Source organism: Pongo abelii, chromosome 9 (assembly GCF_028885655.2).
Source record: "Pongo abelii isolate AG06213 chromosome 9, NHGRI_mPonAbe1-v2.0_pri, whole genome shotgun sequence".
In the NCBI taxonomy this organism is placed as follows: domain Eukaryota; kingdom Metazoa; phylum Chordata; class Mammalia; order Primates; family Hominidae; genus Pongo; species Pongo abelii.
Genome location: NC_071994.2, coordinates 19,262,409 through 19,281,607, shown reverse-complemented (window position 1 = coordinate 19,281,607; position 19,199 = coordinate 19,262,409). Strand labels below are relative to the sequence as shown.

Sequence of the window (19,199 nt, the reverse complement as noted above, 5' to 3'; positions counted from 1 at the left end):
CTCTACTATAATAAAAATTAATACCATACCCTGGCCATTGCTTGTAGTGGAATGTGGCCTCCATATATACAGCATCAAACAAAACTGACCTTAATAATTGCGGTTATTTCCTGTTTCTATTACTTCTTAACCAGCAATAGCATGCGTGCACACACATACACATACACACACAGAATAGCAATTTTATACATGCACTTACATGTATATGCAAAAATATTACTAAAATAAATATTTTAATATAAAAATACCTTCACAAATTGAACATATCAGGGTTAGTCTCTATACTGATAAGCTATTCTAACTTTCATTATTACTCCTCAAAAGGAGCTTGTTTATTTATTTTTTTCTTTTTTCTCCCACTCTCCCCAAAAGGAGCTTGTTTATTAATCCCAGCTTGGGCAGTGAGGAGCCACTGGCAGCCACAGATCTCACCGCTGCACAGGGTTTTTAGAACTTCAGCCATAAAAATGGGCAGAATTTTCCTTGATCATATTCGTGGTACCTGTCCATTTTCTTATGCAAACTGTGATACAATCCTGACCAACCGCTCAGAATTCATCTCCACTTGGTTCACAGACGCCACTGGCAGAGCATTTCTTTTTAACAAGGTAGTGAACCTGCAGTACAATGAAGTTCAAGATTGGGTCATGCTCACTGGCCACCACATGGTTCGACATGTGAGCTGAAAAACTGCAGTAGCAAACTGGGATGGATCTACGAGTTTGCCACCGAAGACAGCCAGCGTTACAAGGAAGGCCATGTGATCCTGGAACGTGCTCTAGTTCGAGAGACTGAGGGCTCTAAGGAGCATGTACCATCTGATAATTTTTTTTTTTTTTTTTTTTTGAGACAGGGTCTCACTCTGTCAGGCTAGGGTGCAGTGGTGCAATCACAGCTCACTACAGCCTCGAACTCCTGGGCTCAGGCAATCCTCCCACCTCAACCTCCTCAGCAGCTGGGACTACAGGTGTGCACCACCACACCTGGCTAATTTTTGTATTTTTTAGTAGAGACGGGGGTTTCACCATGTTGGCCAGGCTGATCTTGAACTCCTGACCTCAAGTGATCCACCCACCTCAGCCTCCGAAAGGGCTGGGATTACAGACAGTCTGATAACTCTTGAAGAAAAAGAGATAAATCCATCTTTTCCCAGGTCTCCTTTGCTGAAAACAAAAATCTACTTACATATATCGTCACCTTAGCATCACAGTCAGATTCATGAATGGAGTAACAAGAGGTTGTGAGAATCTAAGATGAAACCTTTTTTTTCAAGTTTTGTATTTTCCATCCAACAGCAGTGTGTACAGAGAATATTATGCAGATGCTGTTAATTTTTTCCCCCATGTTTACACCTTGAGGCAGAAGAGTCTATCTGCAGCTACATGGTAGGCTATGTAAGAAAAAAATTGGGGCTATTAGAGTGGAAAAGTGTGCTTTATGTAAATTTTGAAAGGAAAATATGTCAGAAGTATAGTTTTTAAACTCAGTTGGGCTCGTTTTAAACTTTTTTTTTAAAACCCCGTTATTTCACTTGATTTGCTAGCATCAGAGAAGAGATCCAAATCAGTGCCCAGTGCTAAAGACTCAGTGTTAACATGGCTTGTGCTGGCCAATGTGCCATTATCTTCTTGGAAATGAACCATAGCACTAGAGCCCATTCTTCCTTGTCAGTCTTGACACAAAGATGTCACCATTTCTAATTATTTGTCACTACACAATCGGTGTTGATTGGAAACTTTTTCTGAAATGGGGCAGAACTGCTGTCTTTTTCCATTAACTTAAGCATAGTAATATAAATAAAGTAATAATTGGGAAAAAAATAAAAAAGGAGCTTGTTATTAACAATGATGGTAAGTTCTGTGAGTGTAGAGATAGCCCCTATGTTCTTACAGCCCAAGTATTAATACTTTTCCTCTAGGGAAAGTATGTGCGTATACACTTGGATATCCTTAGACCCAGCAAAGTGCCTAGGACACAGCTAGCATTCAATAAATGCTTTTGATAAAATGCATGCAAACTAAAAACAAAAACAAAAACAAAAACTTTATTCAAACTCAAGTTGCAACAGAGGAGATAAAGCATTTTGCCCAAGGCCATTAGGTCTGACTTTAAATTTAGATTTAAACTCTTAACAACCCTACATCCAATGTCTACCAGACTCAGCACAGAAGCTGTCATGTTACTTTACTCTAACAAGGATATTTCTTACTTTTGACTTCTAAGTATTTGTCATCTTTAAAAATCACTAGTACATATTTACTTGTCTATGTCCTTGACTCAGAAGGTATGATCTGTCAAAGCCTGTTGCTTTCCTCTTCCTGACTCTGCTCCTTCTCTTCCATCTCTATGATTAAACTAGTACCCACTTTGTGAACTACTGCAGGTTTATCCTTAGTACCTCTTCCTCAGCAGCACCAGCTGACACTTAGTGATTGTCAAAGGAGATGGCTCTACTTCTTGCTGGGGTCACATCTTTCCTAGAATGATGAAATGAACTCTTTCTTGCAGAACAAACCAAGATTAAAAATTTAACCAACTAGTTTTACTTTTCCTCTTTTTAAATTTTAATTTTTTTAGAGGTTGGGTCTCACTATGTTGCCCAGGCTGGTCTTGAACTCCTGGGCTCAAGTGATCCTCCCGCCTCAGTCTCCTAAAGTGCTGGGGTTACAGTGCTGGAGTTACAGACGTGAGCCACCACGCCCAGCTAGTTTATTTTTCTTCACTTCCAGCTCCTAGCTCTATCGGCTTTGCTCCTCTCAGGTAAATATATTCTTATATTTTATTAAAATTATTCTAGGCCGGGCGCGGTGACTCACACCTATAATCCCAGCACTTTGGGAGGCCAAGGAGGGTGGATGATGAGGTCAGGGGATCGAGACCATCCTGGCTAACACAGTGAAACCCCGTCTCTACTAAAAATACAAAAAAATTAGCTAGGCATGGTGGCAGGTGCCTATAGTTTCAGCTACTTGGGAGGCTGAGGCAGGAGAACCACTTGAACCCGGGAAGCGGAGCTTGCAGTGAGCTGAGATGGTGCCACTACACTCTAGCCTGGGCGACAGAACAAGACTCAGTTAAAAAAAACAAAAACAAAAACAAAAACACATATATATATACATATACATATACATATATATTCGGACTATGTCTTTTTCCAAGCATCTCATAATCTCAAATTCCCTTCATTTTAATTAACTTCCTTTTTTCAAGTAGTTTTCTAAAGTATTTTTCCTCTCCCTCCATTTTTTGAGACAGGGTCTTGCTCTGTCACCCATGCTGGAGTGCAGCGGCACCATCTCGACTCACTACAAACCTCCACCTACCAGGCTCAAGTGATCCTGCTACCTCAGCCTCCCGAGTAACTGGGATTACAGGTGGGACTATGGGCTCGCACCATCATGTTCAGCTATTTTTCAAATGTTTTATATAGGGCCCCACTGTGTTAACCAGACTGGTCTTGAACTTCTGGGCTAAAGTGATCTTCCTGCCTCAGCCTCCCAAAAGTGAGCCATCACACCAGGCCTTTTTTCCTTCCTTTTTAGAGAATGTTCCCTTGACTAATGACAGGAGAAATCTTACCCAAAAAGTATCCCACCACAAATTCTTCTTTCCTGAAACTCAGCCTTTACTCCCAGAACTGTCATCTTTGACATATGTAACTATTTTGGTTGCTTTTGATTCAGTTGACTGTTTTATCTTACCCATAACTGAAGAGAAAAAATATCTATGTTATGAATAAATCCAGGCTTTTCATAGAGCTAGAAGAGTTTTTTTGTTTGTTTTTTTGAGACTGAGTCTCGTTCTGTCGCCCAGGCTGGAGTGCAGTGGTACGATCTCGGCTCACTGCAACCCCACCTCTTGGGTTCAAGCAATTCTCCTGCCTCAGCCTCCTGAGTAGCTGGGATTCCAGGTGCCCGCCATCACACCCGGCTAATTTTTGTATTTTTAGTAGAGACAGGGTTTCACCATGTTGGCCAGGCTGCTCTTGAACTCCTGACCTCAAGTGATCTACCTGCCTCAGCCTCCCAAAGTGCTGGGATTACAGGTGTGAGCCACCATGCCTGGCCCTCTTACTTGATCTCTTAGCAGCATTCCACATACGTGACATTGCCTTCCTTTTTAAATAGTCTCTTCTCATGAATCCTATGATGCTACCTTCTCCCAGTTTTCCTCCCACATTCCTGTCCATTTCTTCCCCTTCTCCTCGACCTGACCCCTATATGCTAGATTTCCTCAAACCTTGATCCTGGATCATCTTCTCTCACCGTACACTTTCTCCCAAGGCACATCTTATCTACTCCCAAGGATGTAAGTACCTTTTCAGTGCTGATGATTTCCCAGAGCTACTTTGCTTCTGGTAACTCAGAGCATCAGTACAATTTTCTGGATCCTCAACCTCATCTCTGAATAATTCTTTCGCTTTCCTGCCTTATGGTTAAAGTTGGCTCCTGGATCTCCCGTGAGGACAGTGACCCCAGAGTTTTCTCTACCATCCCCTTTGGGGTGGGGCCTCAAGGAAAACATACAGATGTCCTTGTTCCCCACTGGCATTCTAGGCCACTGTTCCTCCTCTGCTACCCGAATCACTCAGCTCTGAAGCTCATGTAATCAGATACCACCTGCTACCCATGCTCACTGCAGTTGATTTTAGCTCCTGGCCTACTGTCACTCTCTCCCACACTACTCTCGCCATAATGCTTAATGATTTCAATATCAGGGCCAGGTACGGTGGCTCATGGCCTATGATCCCAGCATTTTGGGAGGCCAAGACAGGAGGATTTCTTCAGCCCAGGAGTACGAGATCAGCCTGGGCAACACAGCAAAACCCTATCTCTACAAAATAAAAAAATTAGCCAGGCATGGTGATGCCCGCCTGTAATCTCAGCCACTTGGGAGGCTGAGATGGGAGGATCGATTGAGCCTAGTTCAGGCTGCAGTAGGCCATAACTGCATTGTACTCCAGCCTGGGTGACAGAGTGAAACTCTGACTCTAAAAAAGCAAACCAACAAATGAATAAACAATATCCAATTATCCTAACACTCCACCTTCTCAGTTCCCCAAATTCCTTTCCTCTAGTGATTGCTCTCAACTGCATCTACTAGGTCATTCCCAACTGCACATAGATATATTATTATATTTTATTATTTTTATTTTTTTATTTATGAAGTATTTATTGATGATTCTTGGGTGTTTCTCGGAGAGGGGGATATGGCAGGGTCATAGGATAATAGTGGAGAGAAGGTCAGGAGATAAACACATGAACAAAGGTCTCTGGTTTTCCTAGGCAGAGGTCCCTGCGGCCTTCTGCAGTGTTTGTGCCCCTGGGTACTTGAGATTAGGGAGTGGTGATGACTCTTAAAGAGCATGCTGCCTTCAAGCATCTGTTTAACAAAGCACATCTTGCACCGCCCTTAATCCATTTAACCCTGAGTTGACACAGCACATGTTTCAGAGAGCACGGGGCTGGGGGAAAGGCCATAGATCAACAGCATCCCAAGGCAGAAGAATTTCTCCTAGTCAGAACAAAATGGAGTCTCCTATGCCCACCTCTTTCTATACAGACACAGCAACAATCTGAACTCTCCTTCCTTTCCCCACACTTCCCCCCCTTCTTTTCAACAAAACCGCCATCGTCCTCATGGCCCGCTCCCAATGGTCGCTGTCTCTTCGGAGCTGTTGGGTACACCTCCCAGACGGGGCGGCCGGGCAGAGGCGCTCCTCACCTCCCAGACAGGGCGGCCGGGCAGAGGCGCTCCTCACCTCCCAGACAGGGCGGCCGGGCAGAGGCGCTCCTCACTTCCCAGATGGGGCCGCCGGGCAGAGGCGCTCCTCACTTCCCAGATGGGGCGGCCGGGCAGAGACGCTCCTCACCTCCTAGATGGGGTGGCCGGGCAGAGGCGCTCCTCACTTCCTCCCAGACGGGGTGGCAGCCAGGCAGAGGCGCTCCTCACCTCCCAGACGGGGCAGCCGGGCAGAGGCGCTCCTCACCTCCCAGAGGGGGCGGCCGGGCAGAGGCGCTCCTCACTTCCCAGAGGGGGCGGCCGGGCAGAGGCGCTCCTCACTTCCCAGATGGGGCGGCCGGGCAGAGGTGCTCCTCACCTCCCAGACGGGGCGGCCGGGCAGAGGCGCTCCTCACTTCCCAGACGGGGTGGCGGCTGGGCAGAGGCGCTCCTCACTTCCCAGAGGGGGCAGCCGGGCAGAGGCGCTCCTCACTTCCTCCCAGACGGGGTGGCGGCCAGGCAGAGGCACTCCTCACTTCCCAGACGGGGTGGCCAGGCAGAGGTGCTCCTCACTTCCCAGACGGGGCGGCCGGGCAGAGGTGCTCCTCACTTCCTCCCAGACAGAGTGGCGGCTGGGCAGAGGCGCTCCTCACCTCCCAGACGGGGTGGCCAGGCAGAGGCGCGCCTCACTTCCCAGACGGGGTGGCGGCTGGGCAGAGGCGCTCCTCACTTCCCAGATGGGGCAGCCAGGCAGAGGCGCGCCTCACTTCCTCCCAGACGGGGTGGCAGCCAGGCAGAGGCACTCCTCACTTCCCAGATGGGGTGGCCGGGCAGAGGCGCTCCTCACTTCCCAGACGGGGCGGCCGGGCAGAGGTGCTCCTCACTTCCTCCCAGACAGGGTGGCGGCTGGGCAGAGGCGCTCCTCACCTCCCAGACGGGGTAGCCAGGCAGAGGCACTCCTCACTTCCCATACGGGGTGGATATTATTATATTTTCTCTGTTCCTCCCTTGCTCTCTGGCTACCATGTGATTTCTCTGCTTCCCTTATAGCAATACACCTTGGAAGGGCTATTCTATACTCACAATTCCTCTCCTCCCTTTCTCTCTTGAACCCACTCCACCGAGGCTTCTGTACGACTACTGCAGAAATTCCTGACCAGGTCATCAATGACCATGATCCAAAGGCCAATTTTTGTTTCTCATCTTGCCTGGCTTAAATGCAACACTGACAGTTTTTCACTCTCCTCCTCCTTGAAACACTTCCCTTAGCTTCTGGGATGCCACATTCTTTATTCAACTCTCACTTTAGTTACTCCTTCTTGGGATCCTTTGTTGGTTTGCCATTTTTCTAAATGTTGGCGTGCCCCAGGGTTCAGTCCCAGACTGCTCTACTCAAGCGGCTCTCAACTGGGGGCGATTCTTCCTCATTCACCAGGATATGAAGCAGTATCTAGAGATATTTTTGGTTATTGTAACTGGGGTAGAAGTGGCGGTATAGATGTGCTATTGGTATGCAGAGGGTAGAGGCCAGGAATGCTGTTTAACACCCTATAGCGTACAGGACAGCCTTCCACAATGAAGACTTAGCTGACAATAATAGTGCAGAAGGTGAAAAATCCTAATTTATTCTCACTTTCTAGGTGATCTCATTCAGTGGAACAGCTTTAAGCACGATCTAATGCCAACAATTTCACAATCTGTATCTTCAGCCCAACTTCTCCACTCAACTCCTGACTACTGTCTCAACACTCACTTGGATATCTAACAGGCATCTCAGATTACACCTGTCCAAAACAGAACTCCTGGACTCACTGAACCTGAAGAAAACAAAAGTACCTGCTTCACCTATACGTTTTTCCATCGCAATAAATGACATCTCCCTAACTTCCAATTGCTCAAGCCAAAAATCTAGGGCTCACCTGTGACTCTTTGCTTTCTGTATACTCCCCATCCAACGCAACAGTAATTCTAACAAATTCACTTTGAAAACATATCCACAATCACAACATTTCTCACTGCCTCTGTCACTACCACCCTGATCTAAGCCACCATCATGTGTGAATTGTGGCACCAGCCTCCTAACTGGTCTCCCTGCACCCACCCTTTCCTCCACCATGCTCTATTCTCAAGACAGCAGTCAAAGCAATCCTTTAGAAGCCCAGATCTTAGATCATGTCATTTCTCCACTTTAACCTTCCACAGCTTCTTCTCATCTTACTCAGAGCAAAAGCCAAAGCTTAAAATAACCAACAAAGCCCTGATCTGGCCCTCAACTATCTCTTTCTTATTATTCTACCCTTTGTTCACTCAGCTGCAGACTCCTGGCTCCTTTCCACTCTTTGAACACAACAGGCTCCTGTTTCGGGGTTCTTTGCACTTTTTATTCCTTTTTCTTGGAAAGCTCCACCTGAAATACTCATTCCCCAGATATCCTTTCTTCTGCTCAAATGTCAACTTACCCCTGGCTCTTGCCCAACCACCCTACATAAAACATTAACTCCCACAGGTATTCCTCTTCCCTCTTATGCTGTTCCCTTTTCCCTATTCCATTTATCAACTGACAAACTGTCAGAGGCATGTGAACCAGAACAAATCCATCTTGGATAGGAGTTGGGTAAAATGAGACTGAAACCTACTGGGGTGCATTCCCAGACAGTTAAGGCATTCTAAGTCACAGGATGAGATAGGAGGTCAGTACAAAATACAGGTCATAAAGACCTTGCTGATAAAACAGGCTGCAATAAAGAAGCAAGCCAAAACTCACCAAAACCAAAATGGTGACAAGGGTGACCTCCAGTCGTCCTCACTGCTACACTCCCATCAACGCCATGACAGTTTACAAATGCCATGGCAACATCAGGAAGTTACATCAGGAAGTCTAAAAAGTGGAGGCATGAACAATCTACCCGTTTAGCATATCATCAAGAAATAACCATAAAAATGGGCAACCAGCAGCCCTCGGGGCTACTCTGTTTATGGAGTAGCCATTCTTTTATTTACTTTTTTTTTGAGATGCAGTTTTGCTCTTGTTGCCCAGGCTGGAGTGCAATGGTGTGATCTCAGCTCACTGAACCCTCCACCTCCTGGGTTCAAGCTATTCTCCTGCCTCAGCCTCCCAAGTAGCTGGGACTACAGGCATGTGCCACCATGCCCAGCTAATTTTGTATTTTTAGTAGAGACACGGTTTCACCATGTTAGTCAGGCTGGTCTCGAACTCCTGACCTCAGGTGATCCACCTGCCTTGGCCTCCTAAAGTACTGGGATTACAGGTGTGAGCCACCATGCCTGGCCTCCTTTACTTTCTTAATAAACTTGCTTTCACTTTGCACTGCGGACTTGCCCTGAATTCTTTCTTGTGCGAGATCCAAGAACCCTCCTTTGGGGTCTGGATCGGCACCCTTTTCCTGTAACAAAACTGCATGTACTTGGGGTTTTTTGGTTATTGTTGTTGTTGCCTATCTTCCTCCATGAGAGTAGGGACTTTGTTTTGTTCCCTGCTATATCCCTGTTCCCTAAAAACAGACTGAAATACATTAGGCAAGCAAATTTTCTTTCTTTCTTCCTGTTTTTTTAAAAGAGATGGGGTCTTACCCTTTTTCCTACCTGGAGTGCAGTGGCATGATCGGATCCTCCCGCCTCAGCCTCCTGAGTAGTTAAGATGAAAGGCACACGCCACTCCGCCTGGCTTATTTTAAAAAATCAGGCTGGACACAGTGGCTCACGCCTGTAATCCTAGCAAATTGGGAGGCCGAGAACGGGGCACTGCTTGAGTCCGGCAGTTCAAGACCAGTCTGCACAACAAGGCAAAACCCCATCTCTACAAAAACAAATAGAAAAATTAGCTGGGCATGGTGGTGCATACCTGTAATTCCAGCTACTTGGAAGGCTGAGGTGGGAGGGTCACTTGAACCCCGGAGGCGGAGATTGCAGTGAGCCATAATTGCACCAATGCACTCCAGCCTGGACAATGGAGCCAGACTGTCTCTCAAAAAGAAAAAAAAAAAAAAGAAAGAAAAAAATTTTTTTTTGTAGAAATGGGGTCTTGAACTCCCGGCCTCAAGAGATCCTCCCACCTCAGCCCCCCAAAGTGCTAGGATTACAGGTGTGAGCCACTGTGCCCAGCCAAAATATTTAATTAAATGAAATTTGTATCTCTAACATAAAGTCTCTCTTTTGAGCCTTAGACCTGTAAACTTCAATGCCTACTTGACATTTCCAAAGGGCTGCTCCCCAGGTACTTCAAATTTACTATGTCCAATAGAATTATTCATATCTTTCGAAAATCCATCTTCTATGTATCTCTGTAAATGGCAACCCCTCCCCACTCACATCTGGTTAGTCACATGAGACACCAGGGAGCTGTCCTTGTTCTATCCTTTTCTTTTACCATCCCTTACCCCATATTCAATCCACCACCAAGTCCTAGTGAATCTGTCTTCCAAAGGTATCTTGAATCCATCTACTTTTCTATTTCTAGTCATTCCCACAATTGAGCCACCAGCAACCCTTACTTGGGCCATAATAAAAGCAAAAATTTTTTTGTATTATACCCATCTAATCCAAATCCACTTTCCACAAAGCAGACTGAGATCTTCTAAAAATACATTTAAAAAAATTTAGATTCAGGGGTACATGTGCAGGTTTGTTACATGAGTATATTGTGTGTATATTCCTATATACATGAGGTTTGGGCTTCTAATGATCCTGCTGCCCAAGTTGTGAACACAGTATCCGATAGGTTTTCCAACCTTTGCTCCCCTCCCTCCCTCCTTTTGGAATCCCTAGTGTTAACTGTTCCCATCCAAAAATGCAATTTTGATGTTAGTAACTCTTTAAAAACCTTTCAATTATTACTCAATGTACTTAGGATAAAATCCAAAAATCCTTAAAAATGGCCTAAGGGTCCCTCATGGTCCGAGTCCTGCCTACCTCTCCAGCCTCAGTATCTCACATCACTTTCTGTTTTACCCACTGCACTTAAGCCACACAGATCTTTGGTCAGTTCCAAACCCGCCATATTCTTTCCACTTCATGACCTTTGCATATGGTGATCCTACTTGCTGGACTCCTCTCTGTCCACTCCCCATGCCTGGCTAACCTCGTGTCCTTTAAATCTCAGGGTAACTGTGAATTCCTTAAAGCCTTTCCCTGCCCTACTAATTATATTTGGTCCTCTTATTAGCCTCTCATAACCCCTATATTTTTCCTCTAGGGCAAGCTTTCCTCCAAAAAATTTCCCCATGAAAAGTGGGTCCACATCTATTCTGACATTGCTACAACGTCTTGCATGATGAAAATTGCAGTTTTGTTCATTTCATCCTGGTACCTAGCACAATACCTGACATATTGAAGCTCGAACATATTTGTACAATGAAGGAAGCTGTAAAGCACTATAAAAACATAACGGGTTCATGTTTAAAACTGGTCTTATGGGCTTTATCCCCCTAAGCTACATTTCCTCTGCTTCTGGTGTTGCTCGGTGTATGTGTGTGGGGGGGGAGGGGGAGAGGTATCTCTTCTAGAACTCTGTGTCTGAGTTTTCCCGATTCTGATACGAACTGAAAAAACAATCTTTCTCTTTCCCTAAGTGTCAATTACCGCTTCTAGAATAGCACTTTGGGTACAGCGACGAAAATTTATACACCAAACCCTACCTTCCAGGGGAGTTTGGCGAACCACAGCACTTACCAATGAATGAACCTGTTTCTGGTTACGGAGAACAACTTGCCACTCTCCACATAGTAAAAGCCTCCCGCGCTTTCACTGTATTTTACGGCGCCAGTCACGGCATTTGCAGTCCCTGCAAAATGAACGTGGTCAGCCTGCACAGGCGTCTTCTGAGAAATGACAGGGACTAAGGGAGCTGACAAAGCAGAGAGTGACAGACTGACAACCCATACAAAGAAAAGAGGAAAACGTCGGACATCAAGGAATCTCTGATCCCGGGGCTAGAGGCATGTGGACTCAGGAGGATGAACCAGGGAGTCAGGGACCCTGGGACCCATGAGAGGAGCCCGAGGGGACAGATCGGATCGCACCCTCACTGGCCATTTCCGTACCGATGCTGCAGACTGTGAATTCCCGAAAGTGCCTCGGCCTTTCGCGCTCAGCTCCGCTTAGCTCCACGAAGCTCCGTTCCAGAGCTCCCGCCGCCGCCATCTTCCCGCCGTCGCCGCGATGCCCGACGGGACAAAGGCAGGGCCCCGCGGTGCTGTCACTTCCGGGGGTGGGGCGGGCGGAGCTGCGGACAAGTGAAGCATCCCGGGAGTAGAAAGGCGGCTCCGGCCCTTCGTTGCGGGGCTTCCACCGGGAGAATGAGGGTGGGCAGCGAGGAATCCAGAAGAGAAGGGGGCAGGGGAGGCAGACTCTATCTGCGGGAACCTTCCAGTGGCCGGCTGGAACGCCTCCGGAGGGCGGTGCTCTTTTCTCAGCGGCCGCAGGGCAGGGGGCGGGGCCGGGTTGGTTTCTGTTTCTAAAACGCGGGGCTCAGTCTCCCAGGAGGGGCGAGGTCCGGGGATTCCCGGCATTTCGGCGTCCTCTGCCGGATCCCGGGTTTATGGTCACCTCTCCCTCGGTTAGGGTGTCTGTCTGTAAATCTTTGGCGATCCTCCCTTCGCTCTTCAGTGGCGACACTTGGGATGGCGGGGTGAGGAAGGGGTAGTGAGGGAAAGGCCTTTGGTTTTGGCCTTGCTGAGGTTACCTGAGTGCTACTCACTTGGGTACGTGAAAGGAATTTGCCATTCATTCCACCCGTGATGTTGCGCTTGGCTGTCAATGCAGTAAGGGCCCATAGTGGGTGTTTAGAAGATATTGTGGGAGTAGATGTTCAAAATCGAGGAAAATGCTAATCTTCAGCGGGGAAGGTTTTGTTCCTTAGTGATAGATAGCCAGCGCTTGTTAAGCACTTCTATTACCAGTGACCACAACCATTCCGTGTCATTCTCCGTTTCATTTATCTAGTTCCGACCATCATTTTCTATCTTTCCACTTCACTCCCTCTGGAACACCAACTTTGGCAGTGCAGTCCCCTCATTCTACCTGGAATCCATTGTTCTACAAAATCTTCACTGTCCCTCACTTCTTTGGTGTTTCTTTCTTATCCTGAATACCATTAAATTACTTCATTGCCTAACTCTTCATCAGTAAAAACTACAACTTCGACTACATTCAAATCTGTAGCTGAACATGACTGGAGAAAACTATACACCCGGGTCGGGCGTGGTGGCTCACGCCTGTAATCCCAGCACTTTGGGAGGCCAAGGCGTGAGGATCACTTGAGGTCAGGAGTTCGAGACCAGCCTGGCCAACATGGTGAAACCCGGTCTGTACCAAAAATAGAAAAATTAGCCGGGCGCGGTGGCTCACGCCTGTAATCCCAGCACTCTGGGAGGCAGAGGTGGGTGGATCACGAGGTAAGGAGTTTGAGACCAACCTGGCCAACATGGTGAAACCCTATCTCTACTAAAGATACAAAAAATTAGCTGGGCATGGTGGTGCACGCCTGTAATCCCAGCTACTCGGGAGGCTGAGGCAGGAGAATCGCTTGAATCTGGGAGGCAGAGGTTGCAGCGAGCTAAGATCGCGCCACTGCACTCCAGCCTGGGTGACAGAGCGAGACTGTCTCAAAAAAAAAAAAAAAAAAAAAGAAAAAAGAAAAATTAGCTGGGCATGATGGTGCGCTCATGTAATCCCGGCTACTCGGGAAGCTGAGGCAGGAGAATCGCTTGAACCCGGGAGGTGGAGGTTACAGTGAGCCGAGATCTCGCCGTTGCACTCCAGCCTGGGCAACAAAAGCGAAACTCCGTCTCAAAAAAAAAAAAAAAAAAAGAAAAGAAAGAAAACAGAAAAGTATACACCCATACAGACATGCCTCCCCCTAACTCCATCAGGACCATGTACCTTGAGTGGGCCCATAATGCTGCCCAGCAAACACATTGTATTTGCCTTCTCCATTTATTGTTCTAAATGAGTATTTCATAACTCCTATCACCTCCATTGCCTCCTTTGTCATCCTGACTCTCAGCTTGCTCCTTCATTTAGAAAGTTAAAGCAATCAGAGGCTGAGATGGAAGGATGGCTTGAGGCCAGGAGTTCAAGACAAGCCTGGGCAACATACCCCCATCTCTAATAAAAATTAAAAAAAAATTAGCCAGGCATAGTGGTGTGCCTCTGTAGTCCCAGCTATAGGAGGATTTCTTGAGCCCAGGAGTTGGAGGATACAGTGAGCTACAATCCAGCCACTGCACTCCAACATGGCCAGAAAGAGACCCATCTGGAAAGAAGGAAGGAGGAAGGGAGGACTTCCTCTACAATGACATCTCCCCACCTACCAGCATCTGTAACCACATATTTTGCCTTCCCTTCCTGTTACTATAAACTGTCTCTCAGCTTATGCAGAGACAACCTTTCTACTTCCTTAGAACACCTGCTCAAGGACAGCATTCCAGCAATTCAATTATTTCCATTTTCAGTCTTTTTCCTTTTTTTCTTAGTACTGTATGTACTAAGCATACAAACATTCCCTCAACTTCCACTCTCTGCAGCTACTACTCCATATCTCTTCTCCTCTCACCCACAGCAAAACTCAAAACTCAAGAGTGTTTTAATTCCTTCTCTCTCATTCTCTTATATATGTATGTATATTTTATTTATTGAGATGGAGTTTCACTATTGTTGGCCAGGCTGGAGTGCAATGGCACGATCTCGGCTCACTGCAACCTCCGCCTCCTGGGTTCAAGCGATTCTCCTGCCTCAGCCTCCCAAGTAGCTGGGATTACAGGCATGCGCTGCCCTGCCTGGGTAATTTTTTTTGTATTTTTAGTAGAGACAGGGTTTCACCATGTTGGTCAGGCTGGTCTTGAACTCCTTACCTCAAATGATCCACTTGCCTCGGCCTCCCAAAGTGCTGGGATTACAGGCATGAGCCACTGTGTCTGGCCTCATTAAATCCATGTTTTTCAGGCTTTTGCTCCTACTGCCTTGCTGAAACTGCTTTTTTCCAGGTTATCAAAGGCATCCACATTACCTATCTAATACTAAACTGCTATTTCTTTTTTCTGACACAGAATCTTGCTCTGTTATCCAGGCTGGGGTGCAGTGATGTGATCCCAGCTCATTGCAGCTGCAAACTCCTGGGATGAGAGGATCCTCCTGCCTCAGCCTCTCGAGTAGCTGGGGCCACAAGCTTGTGCCACCATGCCCTGCCAAATTTTTTATTTTTTATTTTTTGTAGAGACAAGGTCTTCCTATGTTGCCCAGGCTGGTCTCAAACTCCAGGCCTCAAGTGATCCTCCTGCCTCTGCCTCCCAAAGTGCTGGGATTACAGGCGTGAGCCACAGTGCCTGGCCTGAACTGTTATTTCTAAGCTTATTTGACTACTTGTAGAATTTGACCAATTGCTTGCTTCTTCCTCATGGAAACACATTCTTCATGTGGCATCAAGGACGCCACTCTCTTGATTCTACCTATTTCACTAACCGTTCCTTTTCAGACTCCTTTCCTAGATGCTCCTCTTTTCCCCAACCTCTTGATGTTGGAGTGTCCAGAGTTCAGTTCTTGGTCCTTTCCATCTACAAACACTCCCCTGAGAATCTCACCCAGTCTTCTGGCTTTAAATACTACCTTGTTATATGCTGATCATCCCCAAATGTATACCTCCTGTCTAAGCTTCTCCCCCCAAGTCCAGGTTTATATATTCAACTGCCTATTTTTTATCTTAGATTTAACATGTCTGAAACTGAAGTCCTAACCTCTCTCCCCACACTTACTTTCCCCATCTCAGTTACCAGCACTGTTCCAGTTGCTCAGCCTCTCGAGTAGCTGGGATTACAGGTGTTTGCCACCACGCCTGGCTTATTTTTTTGTGTATTTAGTAGAGATGAGGTTTCACAGTGTTAGCCAGGATGGTCTCAATCTCCTGACCTTATGATCTGCCTGCCTCAGCCTCCCAAAATGCTGAGATTACAGGTGTGAGCCACAGCACCTGGCCACACTTCAAATGTTATTATTTACAAATTCCTGGTTATCTAAGTTATAACTGCTCATGACACTGATGCGCCACAGTAGAGAGAACTATTCTGAAGACTGATTATTTCCACTTTCATATCTAGAGGTCAGACCTCTTTTGCCAAGTTCTCAGCCTTTTATATTCAGTTGCTTCCTTGATGCCCCTTGGATTTCCCATGGACATCTCAAATTCAACATATCCAAAATGTTACCCCTCTCTATATACTCTCACTATATACTCTCACATGTAGTCTATATCTGTGTGGACATCACCACTGTGGCCCAGTCTAGAAATCTAGTAATTACCCTGGACTTTTCTGTTTTAATCCCAACACCCAAATCTCATATATCCATATGGCAAAAGAAAGATGGCCACAAATTCTTTGACATTGTTCCCATCCAGAAGTGTAGCCTTCTTTGTCCCCTCCCCTTAAATCTGAAGGGTTCTGTAACTGCTATAAGGAATATAATATAGCAAAAGTGATGCTGTGCCAGCCTAGCTTAAGAGAGTCTACACCTCTCTTGGAAGACTGGCTGTAGGGGAAGCAAGCTGCCATGTAAAAAATTTGGCTACGCCCGGGCCATCCTAGGCAGATTGCAGGGAGAGACCACACACAGAGACTCTAATGCTACTTGAAGTGAGAGATGCCTGGTAAGTCCCCAGGTCCCAGATATTTTGTAGAGCAGAGATGAGTCATCACCACTGAGCCCTGTCCAAATTGCATATTAATGAGCTAAATACATGATTGCTATTTTATTTTAATTAATCAAATTAATTAATTAATTAATTAATTAATTTTGGGACAGAATCTCACTCTGTCGCCCAGGCTGGAGTGCAGTGGCGCAATCTTGGCTCACTGCAACCTCCAGCTCCTGGGTTCAAGTAGAGATGGGGTTTTACCATGTTGGCCAGGCTGGTCTTGAACTCCTGACCTCAAGTGATCCACCCATCTCAGCCTCCCAAAATGCTAGGATTACAGGCATGAGCCACCGCGCCCGGCCTCAACGTACATATTTAATGTAGTAATGTTTTTTCATTTTTTTCTCAGAAAAAAATGTTAAATTGATGAGGCATCTTTCAGTTTTATAGGAATCTAGGAATTACATTTTTTGGCAGTGAACACTTTTTAGCTTTAGATCACTGTCTTATCTCCAACATCCATCAGAATTCCGGGAACTTCACGTTACCTAATAAATGTTTGAGGAATAATTAAATGAATGAATAAGTGCATATATGCATTTTTGGAAAACTCAAATACCCTTTGAACTATTAATGTTCTGGGGGATGGTTATAACATAAATTGAATCATATCGCCATCTAGTGGTTAGGTAGTGACTTCGTTTAGAAACAAAATGCAGAGTGTTACCAATATTGTGCAGCAAGTTTTATTTAAATACTTTTTTTTTTTTTCCGGATGGAGTCTTGCTCTGTTGCTCACGCTGGAGTGAAGTGGCGCGATCTCTGCTCGCTGCAACCTCTACCTCCCAGGTTCAAGCGATTCTCCTGCCTCAGTCTCCTGAGTAGCTGGGATTCCAGGCACGTGCCACCACACCTGGCTAATTTTCATACTTTTAGTAGAGATGGGGTTTCACTGTGTTGGTCAAGCTGGTCTTGAACATCCGACCTCGTGATCCGCCCGCCTCGGCCTCCCAAAGTGCTGGGATTCCCAAAGGCGTGAGCCACCGTGCCCGGACTTTTTCTTTCTTTTTTTTTTTTTTTGAGACGGAGTGTCGCTCTGCCGCCCAGGCTAAAGTGCAGTGGGGCATGATCTCAGCTCACTGCAATCTCTGCCTCCTGAGTTCAAGTGATTCTCCTGCCTCAGCCTCCTGAGTACCTGGGATTACAGGTGCCCGACACCACGCCCAGCTAATTGTTGTATTTTTAGTAGAAACAGGGTTTCACCATCTTGGCCAGGCTGGTCTCGAACTCCTGACCTCGTGATCCACCCGCTTCGGCCTCCCAAAGTGCTAGGATTACAGGTATGAGCCACTGCCCCCGGCTGAACGATACTGTTAATTGAACTTTAAGCAGATTTTCATAACCAACTTGATAGCTACTCCTTGAAAGAAGAATTTGGTGGTTTAAACAAGTGTGGGAAATGATGATAAATAAAGTTAAACATATTTCTTTCTTGAAGAACTTTTCAAAGACATTAATATAATAGCTTTGTGAAGTTCCAAGAAGGCCTTATGCATGATATGCTTTCCAGACTCTTTGACATACAGAATACTCTTTTCAAGGAGCAACTCATTGGACCATTGTTCTTCGAGAATATATTTTGGAAAACATGGCTTTAGTGTCATTTTGCCCATATGTTAAAAATATCAGCTGGGCACGGTGGCTCACACCTATAATCCCAGCATTTTGGGAGGCTGAAGCAGGAGGATTGGTTGAGCCCAGGAGTTTGAGACCACCCTGGGCAACATAGTGAGACTCCATCTCTACGAAAAAAAATTATCCAAGTATTGTAGTGTACACCTGTAGTTTCAGCTACTTGGGAGGCTGGGGCAGGAGAATCCCTTGAGCCCAGAAGTTCAAGGTTATAATGAGCTATGACTGTGCCACTGCACTCCAGCCTGGGTGACAGAGCGAGACTCTGTTTCTAAAAAAAAAAGCAGAATTGTGGAATAAATGAAGTATGTCAGTGACTTCTCAATTCCGTTTTCAGTATTCTTTCTACCCACTTAGAAAACCACCAGGACTTTAGACTCCAGGGCCTTTGAGGGGCCCTGAAAGCCCAGGGCTCCCACCTAGATTTGACCCTCCTGTGCTTTGGACTTATCCTTGGGAACTATACACCCTGGATTGTTTTCACCTTTCAGGCAATATTTTCTATAAATTTCTCTTTTTTTACTTTTTTTTTTTTTTTTCTGAGACAGGGTGTCACTCTGTCACCCAGGTTGGAGTGTAGTGGCCTGATCTCTGCTCACTGCAACCTCCACCTCCCAGGTTCAAGTGATTCTCCTGCTTCAGCCTCCCAAGCAGCTGGGACTACAGGCTTGCACCACCACGCCCAGCTAATTTTTATATTTTTAGTAGAGACGGGGTTTCACCATGTTGGCCAGGCTGGTCTCAAACTCCTGACCTCAGGTGAGCCTCCCATCTCGGCCTCCCAAAGTATTGCAATTACAGGTGTGAGCCACCATGCCCGGCCTTTTTAAAATTTTTTTTTAATTTTTTGAGACAGAGTCTCACTCTGTCACGCAGGCTGGAGTATAAGGTGCAATCTTGTCTCATTGCAACCTCCACCTCCCAGGTTCAAGCAATTCTCGTGTCTCAGCCTCCCAGTAGCTGGGATTTCAGGCGTGTACCTCTAACAACATTTTTGTATTTTTAGTAGAGATAGGGTTTCGCCATGTTGGCCAGGCTGGTCTCGAACTCCTTACCTCAAGTGATCCACTTGCCTCGGCCTCCCAGAGTGCTGGGATTACAGGCGTGAGCCACTGTGCCTGGCCAATTTTCTGTAAATTTC

The 19,199-nt window shown here is 46.2% G+C and overlaps 1 protein-coding gene, 1 long non-coding RNA gene and 1 pseudogene across 3 annotated transcripts in view; 2 read left to right on the top strand and 1 right to left on the bottom strand.

The window, feature by feature from the left end:
* Window positions 1-11,916, bottom strand: part of NUP160 (nucleoporin 160) — a 73,323-nt gene extending 61,407 nt beyond the window's left edge. Inside the window, 2 exon segments of one of the 2 annotated variants that reach the window (NM_001132595.2) lie at window positions 11,410-11,521; window positions 11,781-11,916. In NM_001132595.2, coding sequence (NP_001126067.2) covers window positions 11,410-11,521; window positions 11,781-11,880 — 212 coding nt within the window. In that variant the 5' untranslated portion in view covers window positions 11,881-11,916. 2 annotated transcript variants of the gene reach the window in all.
* Window positions 443-823, top strand: LOC112135522 (protein yippee-like 5; annotated as a pseudogene).
* LOC134762095 (uncharacterized) lies at window positions 3,254-7,613 on the top strand. Its single transcript, XR_010141722.1, has 2 exons — window positions 3,254-3,374; window positions 7,362-7,613. It is a non-coding gene; the product is annotated as an uncharacterized LOC134762095 (long non-coding RNA).
* Window positions 11,917-19,199: the final 7,283 nt, after the last annotated feature.